This window comes from Uncinocarpus reesii, genomic scaffold, assembly GCF_000003515.1.
Source record: "Uncinocarpus reesii 1704 scaffold_1 genomic scaffold, whole genome shotgun sequence".
Lineage (NCBI taxonomy): Eukaryota > Fungi > Ascomycota > Eurotiomycetes > Onygenales > Onygenaceae > Uncinocarpus > Uncinocarpus reesii.
The window spans coordinates 2,825,810-2,839,140 of record NW_003052500.1 but is presented as its reverse complement, the minus strand read 5'-3'; the positions used below and the strand labels follow the sequence as shown (position 1 = coordinate 2,839,140).

At 49.4% G+C, this 13,331-nt stretch overlaps 4 protein-coding genes across 4 annotated transcripts in view; 2 read left to right on the top strand and 2 right to left on the bottom strand.

Moving 5' to 3' along the window:
• Positions 1–220: 220 nt before the first annotated feature.
• On the top strand, positions 221–2,545 carry UREG_01160 (heat shock protein 70; the record flags this gene model as incomplete). The annotated part of the gene is made up of 6 exons (XM_002541598.1): positions 221–374; positions 446–476; positions 532–696; positions 760–1,865; positions 1,921–2,303; positions 2,360–2,545. 6 exons carry the CDS (start codon positions 221–223, stop codon positions 2,543–2,545), a joined length of 2,025 nt encoding a protein of 674 aa, XP_002541644.1.
• A 489-nt stretch (positions 2,546–3,034) lies between these two features.
• Positions 3,035–4,673, bottom strand: UREG_01159 (uncharacterized protein; the record flags this gene model as incomplete). Its single annotated transcript, XM_002541597.1, has 4 exons — positions 3,035–3,498; positions 3,577–3,644; positions 3,712–4,091; positions 4,389–4,673. The coding sequence occupies 4 exons, from the start codon at positions 4,671–4,673 to the stop codon at positions 3,035–3,037; spliced, it is 1,197 nt and encodes a 398-aa protein (XP_002541643.1).
• Positions 4,674–6,770: 2,097 nt separating this feature from the next.
• On the bottom strand, positions 6,771–10,275 carry UREG_01158 (uncharacterized protein; the record flags this gene model as incomplete). Its single annotated transcript, XM_002541596.1, has 3 exons — positions 6,771–9,767; positions 9,838–10,038; positions 10,126–10,275. 3 exons carry the CDS (start codon positions 10,273–10,275, stop codon positions 6,771–6,773), a joined length of 3,348 nt encoding a protein of 1,115 aa, XP_002541642.1.
• An 839-nt stretch (positions 10,276–11,114) lies between these two features.
• Positions 11,115–13,331, top strand: part of UREG_01157 (uncharacterized protein) — a gene marked incomplete at both ends in the record, with an annotated part of 2,790 nt that continues 573 nt past the window's right edge. The window contains 5 exons of the mRNA XM_002541595.1: positions 11,115–11,182; positions 11,236–11,375; positions 11,432–11,709; positions 11,790–12,555; positions 12,620–13,295. Of these exons, the coding sequence (XP_002541641.1) occupies positions 11,115–11,182; positions 11,236–11,375; positions 11,432–11,709; positions 11,790–12,555; positions 12,620–13,295 (1,928 nt within the window). The remainder of the gene's footprint in view (positions 11,183–11,235; positions 11,376–11,431; positions 11,710–11,789; positions 12,556–12,619; positions 13,296–13,331) is intronic.

The window sequence follows — 13,331 nt, the reverse complement described above, 5'->3', positions numbered from 1 at the left end:
TTCGCTTTTGTTCGCCTTAATCACATTTTCCTTTCCTGTTTTTTTCTACTTTCATTTTATGCCCCTTTTGTTTTCCCTTCGCGCCGGAACCAAGCGAAACCAAAGCTTTGGACAAGACACCTTGTCATACCGGGAAGAGCTGATATAGAACGCCCGGTCCAACCAACAGATACCCCCTCTCCCCTATTGCAGAAAGCAATTCTCTCCTCCTTCACACAAGATGTCTCGTCGATCGAGGCGGGACGTGGCGTCCTCGCCGTTCGCGTGGACCACGGTCTTTTACCTGCTCCTCGTCTTCATTGCTCCTTTGGCGCTTTTGGGAACCGCACATGCAAAGGAAGAGCAAGCACCTTTACAAGAACAAATGGGACCTGGTATGTGTATTCTCACGCAGCAATTGCTTTTGTCTACCGGCTAGTGGGGTGCTAACTGCTCCATCGAACAGTTATTGGTATTGATTTGGGAACGACGTACTCGTATGCAATCCATCCATTTCCGCGTTTTCCATGCGACAATGCTGATTATAGCTAGATGTGTTGGTGTCATGAAGAATGGCAAAGTCGACATTATCGCAAACGACCAGGGTAACCGAATCACTCCTTCCTATGTCGCCTTTACCGACGATGAACGGCTGGTTGGGGATGCCGCAAAGAATCAATACGCGTCAAACCCTAGGCGAACTGTCTTTGATATCAAGTGCGTTGATGCAAATCTACTCCTGTTGTTTTTGGGGCATTCATTCTGACAGATCGGTTTTAGACGTCTTATTGGCCGTAAATACGAAGACAAGGACGCTCAAAATGACATCAAGCACTTCCCATTCAAGGTGGTGAATAAGGATGGCAAGCCACAAGTTCGCGTTGAAGTCAATGGAACACCAAAGAACTTCACTCCCGAAGAAATCTCCGCCATGGTGTTGGGCAAGATGAAGGACATCGCCGAAGGATACCTCGGCGAAACAGTCACCAACGCTGTTGTTACCGTTCCAGCCTACTTCAACGATAACCAGAGACAGGCCACCAAGGATGCCGGAACCATTGCCGGCTTGAATGTTCTCCGTGTCGTCAACGAGCCTACCGCGGCCGCTATTGCCTACGGACTTGATAAGAAAGGCGACGAGCGCCAAATCATTGTATACGACCTCGGTGGTGGTACTTTTGATGTTTCCGTCCTTTCCATCGACAACGGTGCTTTCGAGGTTTTGGCGACCGCTGGTGACACCCACTTGGGTGGTGAGGATTTTGATCAACGAGTCATTACTCACCTCGCTAAGCAATACAACAAGAAGAACAGTGTCGATGTTACCAAGGATCTCAAGAGTATGGGCAAATTGAAGCGCGAGGTTGAAAAGGCAAAACGCACTCTTTCATCCCAAATGTCCACCCGTATTGAAATCGAAGCTTTCCATGATGGAAACGACTACTCTGAGACTCTAACCAGAGCCAAATTCGAAGAACTTAACATGGATCTCTTCAAGAAGACTCTCCGCACTGTCGAGCAGGTGCTCAAGGATGCTAAAGTCAAGAAGTCCGATATCCATGACATCGTCCTTGTTGGTGGTTCAACTCGTATTCCCAAGGTTCAGCAGCTCCTCGAAGAGTTCTTTGGTGGAAAGAAGGCAAGCAAGGGCATTAACCCCGATGAAGCTGTTGCCTTTGGTGCCGCCGTTCAAGGTGGTGTCCTCTCTGGTGACGAGGGAGCTACCGAGGTCGTCCTCATGGATGTCAACCCTCTGACTCTTGGTATTGAAACCACTGGTGGTGTCATGACCAAGCTGATCCCTCGCAATACTGTTATTCCCACTCGCAAGTCTCAGATCTTTTCGACCGCGGCTGATAACCAGCCCGTTGTCCTTATCCAAGTTTGTAAGTCTTTGCGTCGACTTTTCCAGCTGAAATAGTACACTAATATTTCGTATAGATGAAGGAGAGCGATCTATGACCAAGGATAACAACTTGCTGGGCAAATTTGAGCTCACAGGAATTCCACCAGCTCCACGTGGCGTACCACAAATTGAAGTCTCCTTCGAACTTGATGCCAATGGTATCTTGAAGGTTACTGCTGGCGACAAGGGCACCGGCAAAGCTGAGTCTATTACTATCACCAATGACAAAGGTCGCTTGTCTCAGGAAGAAATCGACCGCATGGTTGAGGAAGCCGCCAAATTTGCGGATGAGGATAAGGCCATGAAAGCCAAGATTGAAGCACGGAATGGACTTGAGAATTATGCCTTCAGCTTGAAGAACCAGGTCAATGATAAAGACGGATTGGGTGGCAAGATTGATGAAGATGATAAGGAAACTGTATGGCTTCCCGTTTTCTTAGCTTGTACTAAACTCTTAACTGACATACTTTCCAGATCCTTGAAGCTGTAAAGGAGGCCACCGACTGGCTCGATGAGCACGCCGCTACCGCCACCACTGAAGATTTCGAAGAACAGAAGGAGAAATTGTCCAATGTGGCATACCCCATCACCAGCAAATTATACGGTGGCGCTGGAACTGACGGAGAGTCGGATGAACCATCTGGACACGATGAATTGTAAAGATATTGAAAGAACAAAAAAGGAAAAAATTTGTCTTAAGGCCTAAAAAGGTCTTTTGTAATGTTACAAGCAATTGAGACTCCATGAAATCGTCGCGCTTAGATAAGGCATACATATTTGCGAGTACAGGATTTGAAAGAATGGGGACAATGGAGTTTTTTTGTATTGTACTCCGTACCGAATTATACTGTGTTACACTTCTCTTCACTTTAGCCGCATTATCCCCTGTAGGTCCACAACCAGTACCCCAGAATTGCCCATTCTCAAGAGTCAAGCAAGTCATCAATCACTGATGTAGCATTAGCTAGCCCATTGTGGCTTAGAACAGTAATTTGGTGCCACGAGGGACAGCTACGAGATGGGCGGAGACTTACAAAAAGAGAAAGAAAAGAAAGCAAAAGAAGAAAGAAAGGGAGGAAATGTTGCTAAATGTCTGCAAAGTTGAATACGGATTATTCTGAGCCCAATTTTAGGTATATATTTGTCACATTACTGTGGAGGAAATCTACTTCCATGGGACGACGGAGAAGAGTCATAAAAGCCCCTTGAAGACTCCGAAATGGATACATCCATCGTCTTGACAATACCATTCCCGCTCCCATTAATACCGTGCATTCCGTCTCCGTTGTCGATCATATGTTCTTCGCTCTCGGACCGACGCATGTACGTATCCCGTCCGCCAGGTTTCACAGATGTTAGAAATACGTGGTCGTCCCGGCCTCGTGTCCAGCCTAGACTTGGGTCGACCGTGGGAAGTGAGCGGTCGCCGCGCGATTTGTGCCGGGACGCAGCGGCGTAGGATAGTGGGTTACGGTGTGAGTTTGAGGGGTCGGAATGGGAGAAGAGTCTTGGGAAAAGGAGGGCGAGGGGTTGACGGATCATGGGGAGGCAGGCGCAGATGATGCCGGTGTTGATTTCGATGGCGCTCCAGATTGAGACGGAGATGGTGTTCCCTAGAATTTGCGAGCAGAGGGTAGGTAAATACATTTTTGTGTGGGGAGATTGACGATAGGGAGCGGTGTGGAGCTTACAGGTAACATCGTCGAGATTTGCTGATGCGGCAAGGGACTTGGTTCGGACAATGCTGGTGATGCAGACGCTGTAGTGTCGTGGTTAGATTTTTCAATTTATTCATGATATCTTGAGTGGGTGCGAGTCCAACATACAATCCACCCAGCAGAAAAATCATGATAACGGCGATTTTATCGCGCGGCTTTAGTTGAAGGATAAGCACTTGTTGTACTGGCAGGAACAGGATAATGAAGTCGGTGATGATGTTGATTAAGGCGTACGATAGCCACGAGACATGGTTATTTAGACATACATGCGGCATGATGGATCGATCCCAGAACGAAGCGACTGGTCTGCATTGCCAGATTGTCGGCCCGAGATATGCGACTGACGAGACCACTGTAAACACAAGCATGCCAATGCAGCACCAAGAGAAATATCGGGCGACACTGAAGACACGCAGGTAGAGTAGTAGTATCGAAACTTTAGTGAGGCAAATAACAACCTTGTAGAGAACTTGGGTCGCGAATAGGGCCTGCGGGGTGATTTCAGTTAGCTAGGGAATTATCATCGAAACATGGAAAAGTTCAACCTTGAGTGCGCTAATCTTTTGGTGCTCTAAGAGATCCGTATCATGTTGGCCATATCCATGCTCCACAGCTGCATATATGATCCGCATCCATCAGTCAACGAGTAAAGGACACAAATATCAATATCCGCGTGTGGGGAGTAGTTTACCCAGATTATGTGAGAGAGTGAAAGCCACGGAGGAAATCTATCAGAAGTCAGAATCCGTTCGGGGAAACAATAGCAGCACGGCCTCTCGACACACCAGCGAAGCCAGGACAGCCCAATCATCCACCTGGATACCGCTCCGGAAATATCTCGCAGCTAACCGTATTCCCACGAAAATCGCGGCGGCGATGAGCATCACCGTTCCGACGATCCATAGCTGCCACCCTCGGTTTGGATGATCAGGTGACGTCGGTAGTCCGATATTCACCATGACAAGTACAGTGCAGATTCGCGCATGGGAAGATGGTCTTGCACGGCCTAATCGTCTCCAGGTGGCTGAGCAATTCCAGAGATATCTGAATGTATATGCACTAAACCACATCATGTCAGTAAGCAATCAATTGGCCTGCTGAGGGCCGGAAGGTACCTGAATTCGAAACTACAATGCCAGGATCATCTCAAAGGCTCGATCTGGATGCGCAATGTATCTCTCCATAAGCAGCTTTGGCGCATAGCTTGGCTGAGTAGAGTATTGAAGGGCTGAGTTGGGGGCGGCTCTCGAGACAAAATGCGGTAACGCTGAAGTTCGATTTAAAACGAGAGCAGTCGAGAAACTGATCTCATTGCTGGGATCCAATTCCCCAGCGATAATGGAACGCAAATTAGAAAAGTTGCCAGCAAGACGGTGTTCTAGAGGAATCATGGTCCACAACATGGATGTCGTCGTCTTTATCTAATCCCTCAGCCAACTGGACCAGGGGGACAAAGTGCGGAGAAGGGAGTTAAGTTTGACGAAAGGAATATTAATGAGAAACCGCTCACTAAACGTTGATCCGGAAATTCGTACCACCCTGGTAACCACTCCAGAGAAAGCCGGCAGGATAGCTCCGAGGCAAGGGGAGTAAGGGTAGCATGCATTATGGTGGCATTTTGAGGCGCCGGAAGCGGAAAAGCAGCTTTCCTCGTCTCTCGACATCACCGCGGCGCTCGTGAATAATGTTGTGGAATGCGACCGCCCGTTTCGCGGGTGAGACGGCCTGGCAGTCAGCATGGGAATTGGCAGACGGCAATGAGACGCCGTCCACGAGGATATTCAAGGATCCCTCGTTATAGCTCCTGTGCGCCAACCTGGCCATCAGGCAGGGTTGTGAGTTGAGGAATGCCTTGTTCCAGCATGAAAAGAGATCTCAATCGGCTTCTTCTCGCGGCGAGTGTCCAGTTTGGAAGTTAACCGGCCCCTTGGGCAACAAGGCCCTTGCGCCAGAGAAGCGGTGATTATCTGAGCTTGTTGGAGCAACAATGCGTGCAGATTCTGACTGTTTTGAGATGCGATTGGGGCTCTTGGCGGCCAAAGTCAGCTGGAATTCCCAAGGATTGGTTTGTAACCCCAATCCCAAGTAATTTCGCTCTATCCCTGTCGTAAGAGCCGGCCGTGGTCTTGGAGATTCGTTTCCATTAGCAAAAGTCTAAACGGCTTCTCCCAGAGTCTCGTCGCTTCTCGGGAGAGTTTCAAATTTCACGGCGGCTACAAGAACGATCATCCAGACTGCATGGCCGCTTGAAATAACGGTGAAGTTCGGCGGGAGCCGTGATCGACCCGCCACAAGTGACAATGGAGATCAAATTGCTGCTCTGCACCCGGGGACATGGGCATCTCGATTCCAGGAGTTGATCCATGGTACATGACTCTCCATCCGTGCAGAAAGCTTCGCTCCAAACAGTCACACATATAGCAGGGGTCCTATCCCGGCGAACACATCTTTCAACCTCAATTCGAAAAGCACGTGAGAAAGCCTCCCTGAAACATGGCGCCGAGAGACTTGGTGTCTTTTGGCATGAAATTTGATTCGCGGATTGGTCAACCAACTTTGAGTATCATCGATCTGAATCGAGGAAGTTGGTGCTAAAGCTCCCAGAAGGAGTATCTCTAACAGCCTACTCAAAACCGAGCAGTGTTCCGAAATCGAAAAAGGGCATTTGACCTACTCCGTAGAGTTGATATGTCTCAATTTTACGTCCAATTGTCCAAAATAGACACCCCAGAGGCATGGGCTTCAGGCTATGGTGTGGGAATTATTCGCCAACAAGACGGGAGTATCTTAGACCACCAACCCAGAAGGGGTATGTGGAATTCCAGGCCAAATATGCCACCATGGCCACCAGCGGTTTGCTGTAGTTTAACCACACACTGTAACACGAAAGGCGAGCGCTCAGCTGGGGTATACAAACAGGGAATCAACAAAGTTCGCTAAGTTCTGCCAGTTCAATGCGCCAATGTATAATCCATCAAATAATAGTAAGCATTATAAATTTAACAACGGGCAACGAGAGAGAGCCTGACTCTTAAACGAAGCACACAGAAACACTACCAACGACCAAAGATCCAATCATTATTCATATCAATTCCTTTATCATACCAAGGGAAAAGGGGTACAAAATGCCATTATACACGCTGAGCCGTATGCGAGTGTTGGTACTTTTAGTTCGCTGGAACCCGCTCATAAAACACCAAATATGCTTGTTCGTTTTGGAGACAATCGGGTGATCGAGGGCCACCGGGCGTGAAATCCGTGACTCGATGGTCGTCAAACTTGCGCCAACAATCACGATTGGCGTCACGAGCCATTGAAATATAATGGCCTTCATGGATGGTTGATCCCAAGTGCCGCACAACTGCATAGGCATTGTAGATATACGGAGGAGATGTTGCCAGCTCATGCGGCGTAAGCTCAGCCTGTGTTGACGTATCCGAGTGAGTGGGATTCCCATTTTGTTGTGGTGTAGGAGGGTAATTAGAAGGTTCAATCATGAAAGGACTGAGATCTAAGCCAGAGAGAGGAAAGTAGACAGGTGTATGGATTTTTCGGGCTTGTTGGCGATGGGAAGCAGAGAATCTTTTGAAGTGGAGGACGAGAAACCGCGGGGCGCGAGTTAGGATAATTTGTTTAGTAGCCTCTCTCTCAGTTCGACAATGAGGGCATTTCCAAACCTCATCACCGCTGAGCATCTCCTCTTGGCAATAACTGCGGAGACATTGGTATATATCCCCGGTGCCAGACACGGGGATCTCCACGCTGATGCTATAAAAAGCCTCGTAAGTCGTGGATGTACGCCGACATGTCGTACAACGTAATCGGCTGGCGTGTTGCCCAGCAAAAAGAGTAGAAATGTACGATAGTTCTCGATGGCAGTATCGACTCCACTCTATCCCTGAAACTTGGTGGACTGGCGTCCGCTCACGGCGCATCTCTTGTTCCGTTGTCAATGGGCGTAGAGGAGTCCTTTGCCAGTTTACATTGAGATCTTCGTGCAAGCAGTCGACAAGGACATCAAAAAACTCTTTAGCATCCTGCTGCTGGCTACCTGCCCATTCAGAGTTCAGTCGTCCGATAAATTTTCGAAAAGACGTAGGCCGGATGACTTCAACGTCATTTTTCCACAAAGACCGAACAAGGTTCGCGTAAAGCCCTGGCAGAACGCCTTGGGAACCTTTCCAGTTCTTTTGAACCTGAGCATGAAAGCGGTTATCAAAGAAAAATTTGGTGAGCTCTGTTGTTGCGCTTAAACTTTGGATAATTGAATTCATATAGCACGTTGATCCCAGATTGACAAGGCCAGTGCGAGGGAGCTTGACCCGATCAAGGGGAGAGCTGGATTTGTACAACGCGTGCTTGGTGGCAGAGGCCTGTCGCGCGAGAGGAGGTTGTATGTGTCGGTCGTCGGTGACTCCACTATATGATGGGCGAGGGACCGCCGGTGCTGGCCGGGAAGGGGGTGGGATCGTGGACTCATAAAGACCAATTGATGGAGGCTCGTTTGTTGGCAGACCGGCCATAGATTGTTGGTTATCATGGGGCTCAGGGAAGCGCCGAAGAAAATCTTCATATGTGTGGAAAAAAGGAGAGGTTGATTCCGATTCGGTTGGTTCCAGGTCTTCGGGCTCTTCAGAGATAACCCCATCGCCCGCGTAGTAGCTGGCCGGGTCGATCTCTTCAACTTTCGCCTTTTCTAACCACGCTCGCTCCTCTTCCGCGTCAAGGGGCTTGAATTCACGCAGTCTCCTCTTCTTTACTTCCCAACTTGAATTAGCGCTGACAGTTGGCATTCTCCTCAGCGGCTGGTATTTCCCTGGGATAGGCTTGCGTGCCCGAACTGAATGCATTATAGCAGCGGTGTGGGTAGTTGCTAATGACTGCGGCCCGACTAAGTCTACCCAGGCATCAAGCCCGCCAACAAGTAAAACCGGTTGCCGGCCATATTTCAGGGGCTTATACATATTGAACTCGTAGAGTGTGTCGTACAGAGCTCTCAGGTGAGGAAGGCTACTGGAGGCCGGGGATCCACGAAGATAGGATGGATCGGTGGTATTTTGGTCGTAATACACGATGAGGTCAAATTCGTTTCGTCTCGAGAACAAAGATTGCTCAGCTTCGGGCGATATAATTAAGCGGTCTTCTAGTTCTTCCGCAGAGACATTTTCCTTCAGCACGACTGGCTCAATGCATATTACGGATTTTGCATTTATGTGACCAGTGTCGTACTGATCTCGGGAACGAACATCGATAAGCAGAACATCGTGTTTGCGAAGGTACTCCAGTAAGCGTTCGGCAGAAATCGATGCTCCGACAGTCGTGTCTGCCATTTTGCTCCTTACATCGCCTTCAGCATGCATCTCGGTAGGGGTGCGCGAACGGTACGGATTATCATCGGCGGCATTGAAACCATCGTTCAAATCACCCATCCATGGAAAAGATTGTTTGTAGGGTCCAGGGCGGAGGCTATCGATTGAAGTTCTGGGAGGATTATGGGGTGGTTGAGATGGAATGGTGGTATTAGGGCTGTACGCAGGGGTAGGAAATGTAGGAAGCGAATGATTGACTGGTGAAATTGGGAGTTTCGGAGGTAAAGCCGGGGGTTCACCATAGGGAGTATTCATCTCCCGTGGGCCTAAAGGACGAGGAGGTCGTGTATTCAAAGCCAAGCGAGGATCGGGAACCGAAGAAGGGTGAGAGGCCTCTGCGGAGGGAGAAGGGAAGAATGTGCTGTCTAAAATCATACCATTATTGTCGCACACGGCTGAAGCCCTTCCTGGATTCCTTAATTCAGCGAATCGTTGGGCGAGAGAATCTTCTGCTGGAACTTTGTCTCTGGCGAGTCTTCGGGTGAGGTTCTCCGGTTTAGGTTTCACTTCTGGCTTTGGCTTTTTCGACGGGGAGCCTGTTGGCTGTAGTATTGACGGAACACCAGTGCCCGAAGTATATTGGAAGCTCGAAGGACTCGGCATGCGAATTGGGAGGTCAGTAGGGCTTTGGACTCCTTCGTATCGAGACGAGGAATCTGACGGGGAGTTTGTGGTGACAAGATACCCTCGCGAACTAGGCCGCGACTGGTTGTCACCGGCGCCATAACCATTGGTATTCTCAAGGGTAATCTTCTTCTTGATGTTCTCCATTGTCGAGTGCTGGGAATTCACGGCCTAGGATTGGTATTAATGTCAGTGGTTGAAAGAGCCAAAACCCACACTTAGAGTCCGGCGGCCGACTGACCATCATAAGCCCTGAAAATTGATCTGCCCATCGTGGATGGTGTTGTTTCATGTAGGCGAAGTCTGGGTGCCTCGGAATTGTGTTAATCACCACGTCAGACGCTCGAAGGTACTGCACAAGCGCAAGATCTAGTTGCCCTTGCTGCGCTAAGATCTTAGACTTCTGAATGGCATCTTCGGATATTCGAACCAGTTCATTCAGCTACCAATACCAAAACGATTAGTTGTACTGCGCGACTATGAGGAATCGGTGGGAGTGGAAAATGTTAGGTGCACCCCGGAGGCTTACTGGAACGTCGCCTTTCAGGTTTAACGACGCAGCCATTTCCTGCAACGAGTCCATATCCAAATATTGCCTGTATGCTGCATCGGCACCGATACTAGCTCGGTCACTGTAATGTGCGCTGTTGGCATGACTTCCGGCGACGGGTCCCCGCATAGCGTCCGGTCAAGAGTCGGGAGGCAAACGACTTGGTATGGTCGACGCGGCGCGTAAATCCTGATATCCGTGGTAAAGCGGTCATTTAAGCCTCGAGAAAAGGGGGCATTGTCGAAAGTCGGTTCACAAGGAGGTGGGGTGTGGGCTGAGGGGATCGTGATGTCGGACTTGACTGAATAACTTGGTGATCAGTAGACAAAGGGATAGTGATGGGTATTTTTGCATGGGGTCTATAACAGAAATAACAAGTCAATAATCGCGATCCCTCTAGGAAGCGGCAGAAGGCAGATGTTAGCGAATGTCGAGTCGAAAAGGCCGCAAGAGAGCACATGTCCCGCTTCAACAAGCCCTGAAACAAGTGACGAGCCCAGGCGGCGAAGGCACCCGATTAGTTTGATAGCGCGCTTATGAGGCCAATGGTGGCACAGCGCTTGCAGCAACCTGACTAAGCCGCCAAAGCGTGTCACATGACTGGGCAGTGACGGGCGGTGTCTCGAGCGGCGGGATGCTCGCAGTGAAGCAGCATGGCCTTTTGTAATCGCAGCAACACTGCCTGAATGCTTCTGCCTTGTCTGCTCACGTACCCGTCAGTGGCGCTCTTTGTCAGCACTCCTCATGCGCGGTTGTGACATTTAAGTTGTGGAGTGCGGAGTAACGAGTGTTAAGTTGCTCTTGTGGTGCATTGGATGCCTTTGGGCTTAGTGTCGTCATCCTCCCAGGTCAGCTTGGGGTCTCACGATAGCACCGTTGACTAGGCAAACACATATCAGCCCTCGTCAGGATTCCACAAGCGCAGGCTTAGAGGTGGTGAGATTTCCGCGTCAACGCATATCGTCAAGATGGCGGGCTGGTTCACTTCGGTTTCGCCGTTCGAAGAGCAGGTCGAGAAGGCCACGGCCTCATCCCTGTAAGTATCAGCAGCTCAGGAGTTATTTCAACCTTCGTCTAACATCCTAACAGAGAAGATATCGCTTTAAATCTCGAGATTTCTGACTTGATTCGATCGAAAACGGTACAACCGAAGGAGGCAATGAAAGTCCTCAAGAGAAGACTAGAGAACAAGAACCCGAATGTGCAGCTGGCTACATTAAAGGCTAGTTGTATATAACCTCTTATGCTCTGCTATCGTTGCTAATGCTCAGGAATTAGTTGACAGATACTTGCGTAAAAAATGGCGGCCGACATTTCCTTCTCGAGATTTCATCCAGGGAGTTCATGGACAATATCGTTTCGCTTCTGAAAACCCAAGGAGTCAACGCCCTTAACGACAACGTAAAAACGAAGATACTGGACTTGATTCAGAGCTGGGCTCTCGCAACCGAGTCGCGCGGTGAGCTGGCGTACGTGGGCGAAACGTATCGGAAATTACAATGGGAGGGCTTTCAATTCCCGCCCAAAACCGAGATGGCTAGTAGCATGCTCGATAGTAGCGCGGTAAGCTCGAGAATGCCATTGTGGCTGTCACACCATACCCTTCTTTGACAGGATGCTAATCTCTGTTTATAAACGAATAGCCCCCCGAGTGGATCGATTCTGACGTTTGTATGCGGTGTCGAACGTCATTTACATTTACCAACCGAAAACACCATTGCCGTAATTGTGGCAATGTCTTTGATGCCCAATGCTCCAGCAAAACCTTGCCTTTACCACATCTTGGAATCGTACAACCGGTTAGAGTGGATGATGGTTGTTATGCGAAACTTACCTCGAAGTCGTTTAACCCGCCGAGCCTGTCCACTAGACCTGGCTTTAATAAATCGCCAAAGACTAGTGTGCGGATGGAACCTCGAGGAGGCCGTGCTGAGACGGATTTCGATGAAGACCTCAAACGCGCGCTTCAATTGAGCCTAGAAGAGGTCAAAGGTAAAGGTCCTAGCGGCTATGTGCCACAATCCAAACCCGCTGTCCAAGTAGCGTCTTCAAACCTAAATGGAACGACAAATGAAGACGAAGAAGACCCCGATTTGAAGGCAGCTATTCAAGCTTCTTTGAGGGATATGGAAGAACAGAAAAGGAAACATACTGCCGCTTTGAAGCATTCGGCGTCTGCAGATACGCACGTATCGGGTGCCTCTGCGGCGATGCTCCCTAAAAAGGACTACGAGCTAACAGCAGCTGAGGCAGAGAAGATCAATTTACTAGCGACACTCGTCGACCGGTTACAGCATCAGCCCCCTGGAACTATACTTAGGGAACCGCAGATTCAAGAATTATATGAAAGTATAGGCGCCTTAAGGCCCAAACTTGCGCGGACATACGGCGAGACAATGAGTAAATATGGTAAGCCATTTGTTTTGTTTTCGACACCTGCTCTGAGGCTAACGGCCCGAAGATACCCTGTTAGACTTGCACGCGAAACTATCGACTGTTGTTCGATATTATGATCGCATGCTGGAAGAACGACTGTCGAACACCTATGCACAACAAACACTTGGAGCCTATGATTCACTTCAGCCAGCCCAGTCCTCCACGAATCTGTACCCAACTATGCCTTCGCAAGTTTCAGAGAGCCAAGGAGGAGCGGAAAATTTCTATCTCGGGTCTAATTCTGAGCGACAGTATTCGGCACCGCAAGCTTACCCTACTATGAGTCGGCATTCGTCGATGGAGCATTCCTTTGACCAGCGTTCTCCATCATCAGCGGCTATTCAGCCATCATCGATGTATACACACCCAGTTTCACAATACAATCACCATCATCAACCATGGCACCACCCAACAGACCCTAATTCTCCCATTTCTACGCCGCAACAAGCTCGCCCAGTATCTTACTTAAACCAACCTCCCCAACAAACGCTTCATACGCACTCCGGGTTTCAAGCGAAGCAGGATTCGGGGCAGGGTGCCAGCCAGCATTTACCGTTAGCAGAGGGGCCATATTCCCAGCCGCCATCTACGTTTCAGAGTTCGCAATATCCACAACAATTGGCAACGCCGCATTCGAGCCAGCCGCACCAGCAGCCTCCAACGGAAGTGGAATCGTCGGCCTCGCAGGCAGGCCCCCTGCAGTCACCGCCTTCGTATCCAACCCAAGGGGGCCAGAAAACCGGATCTTA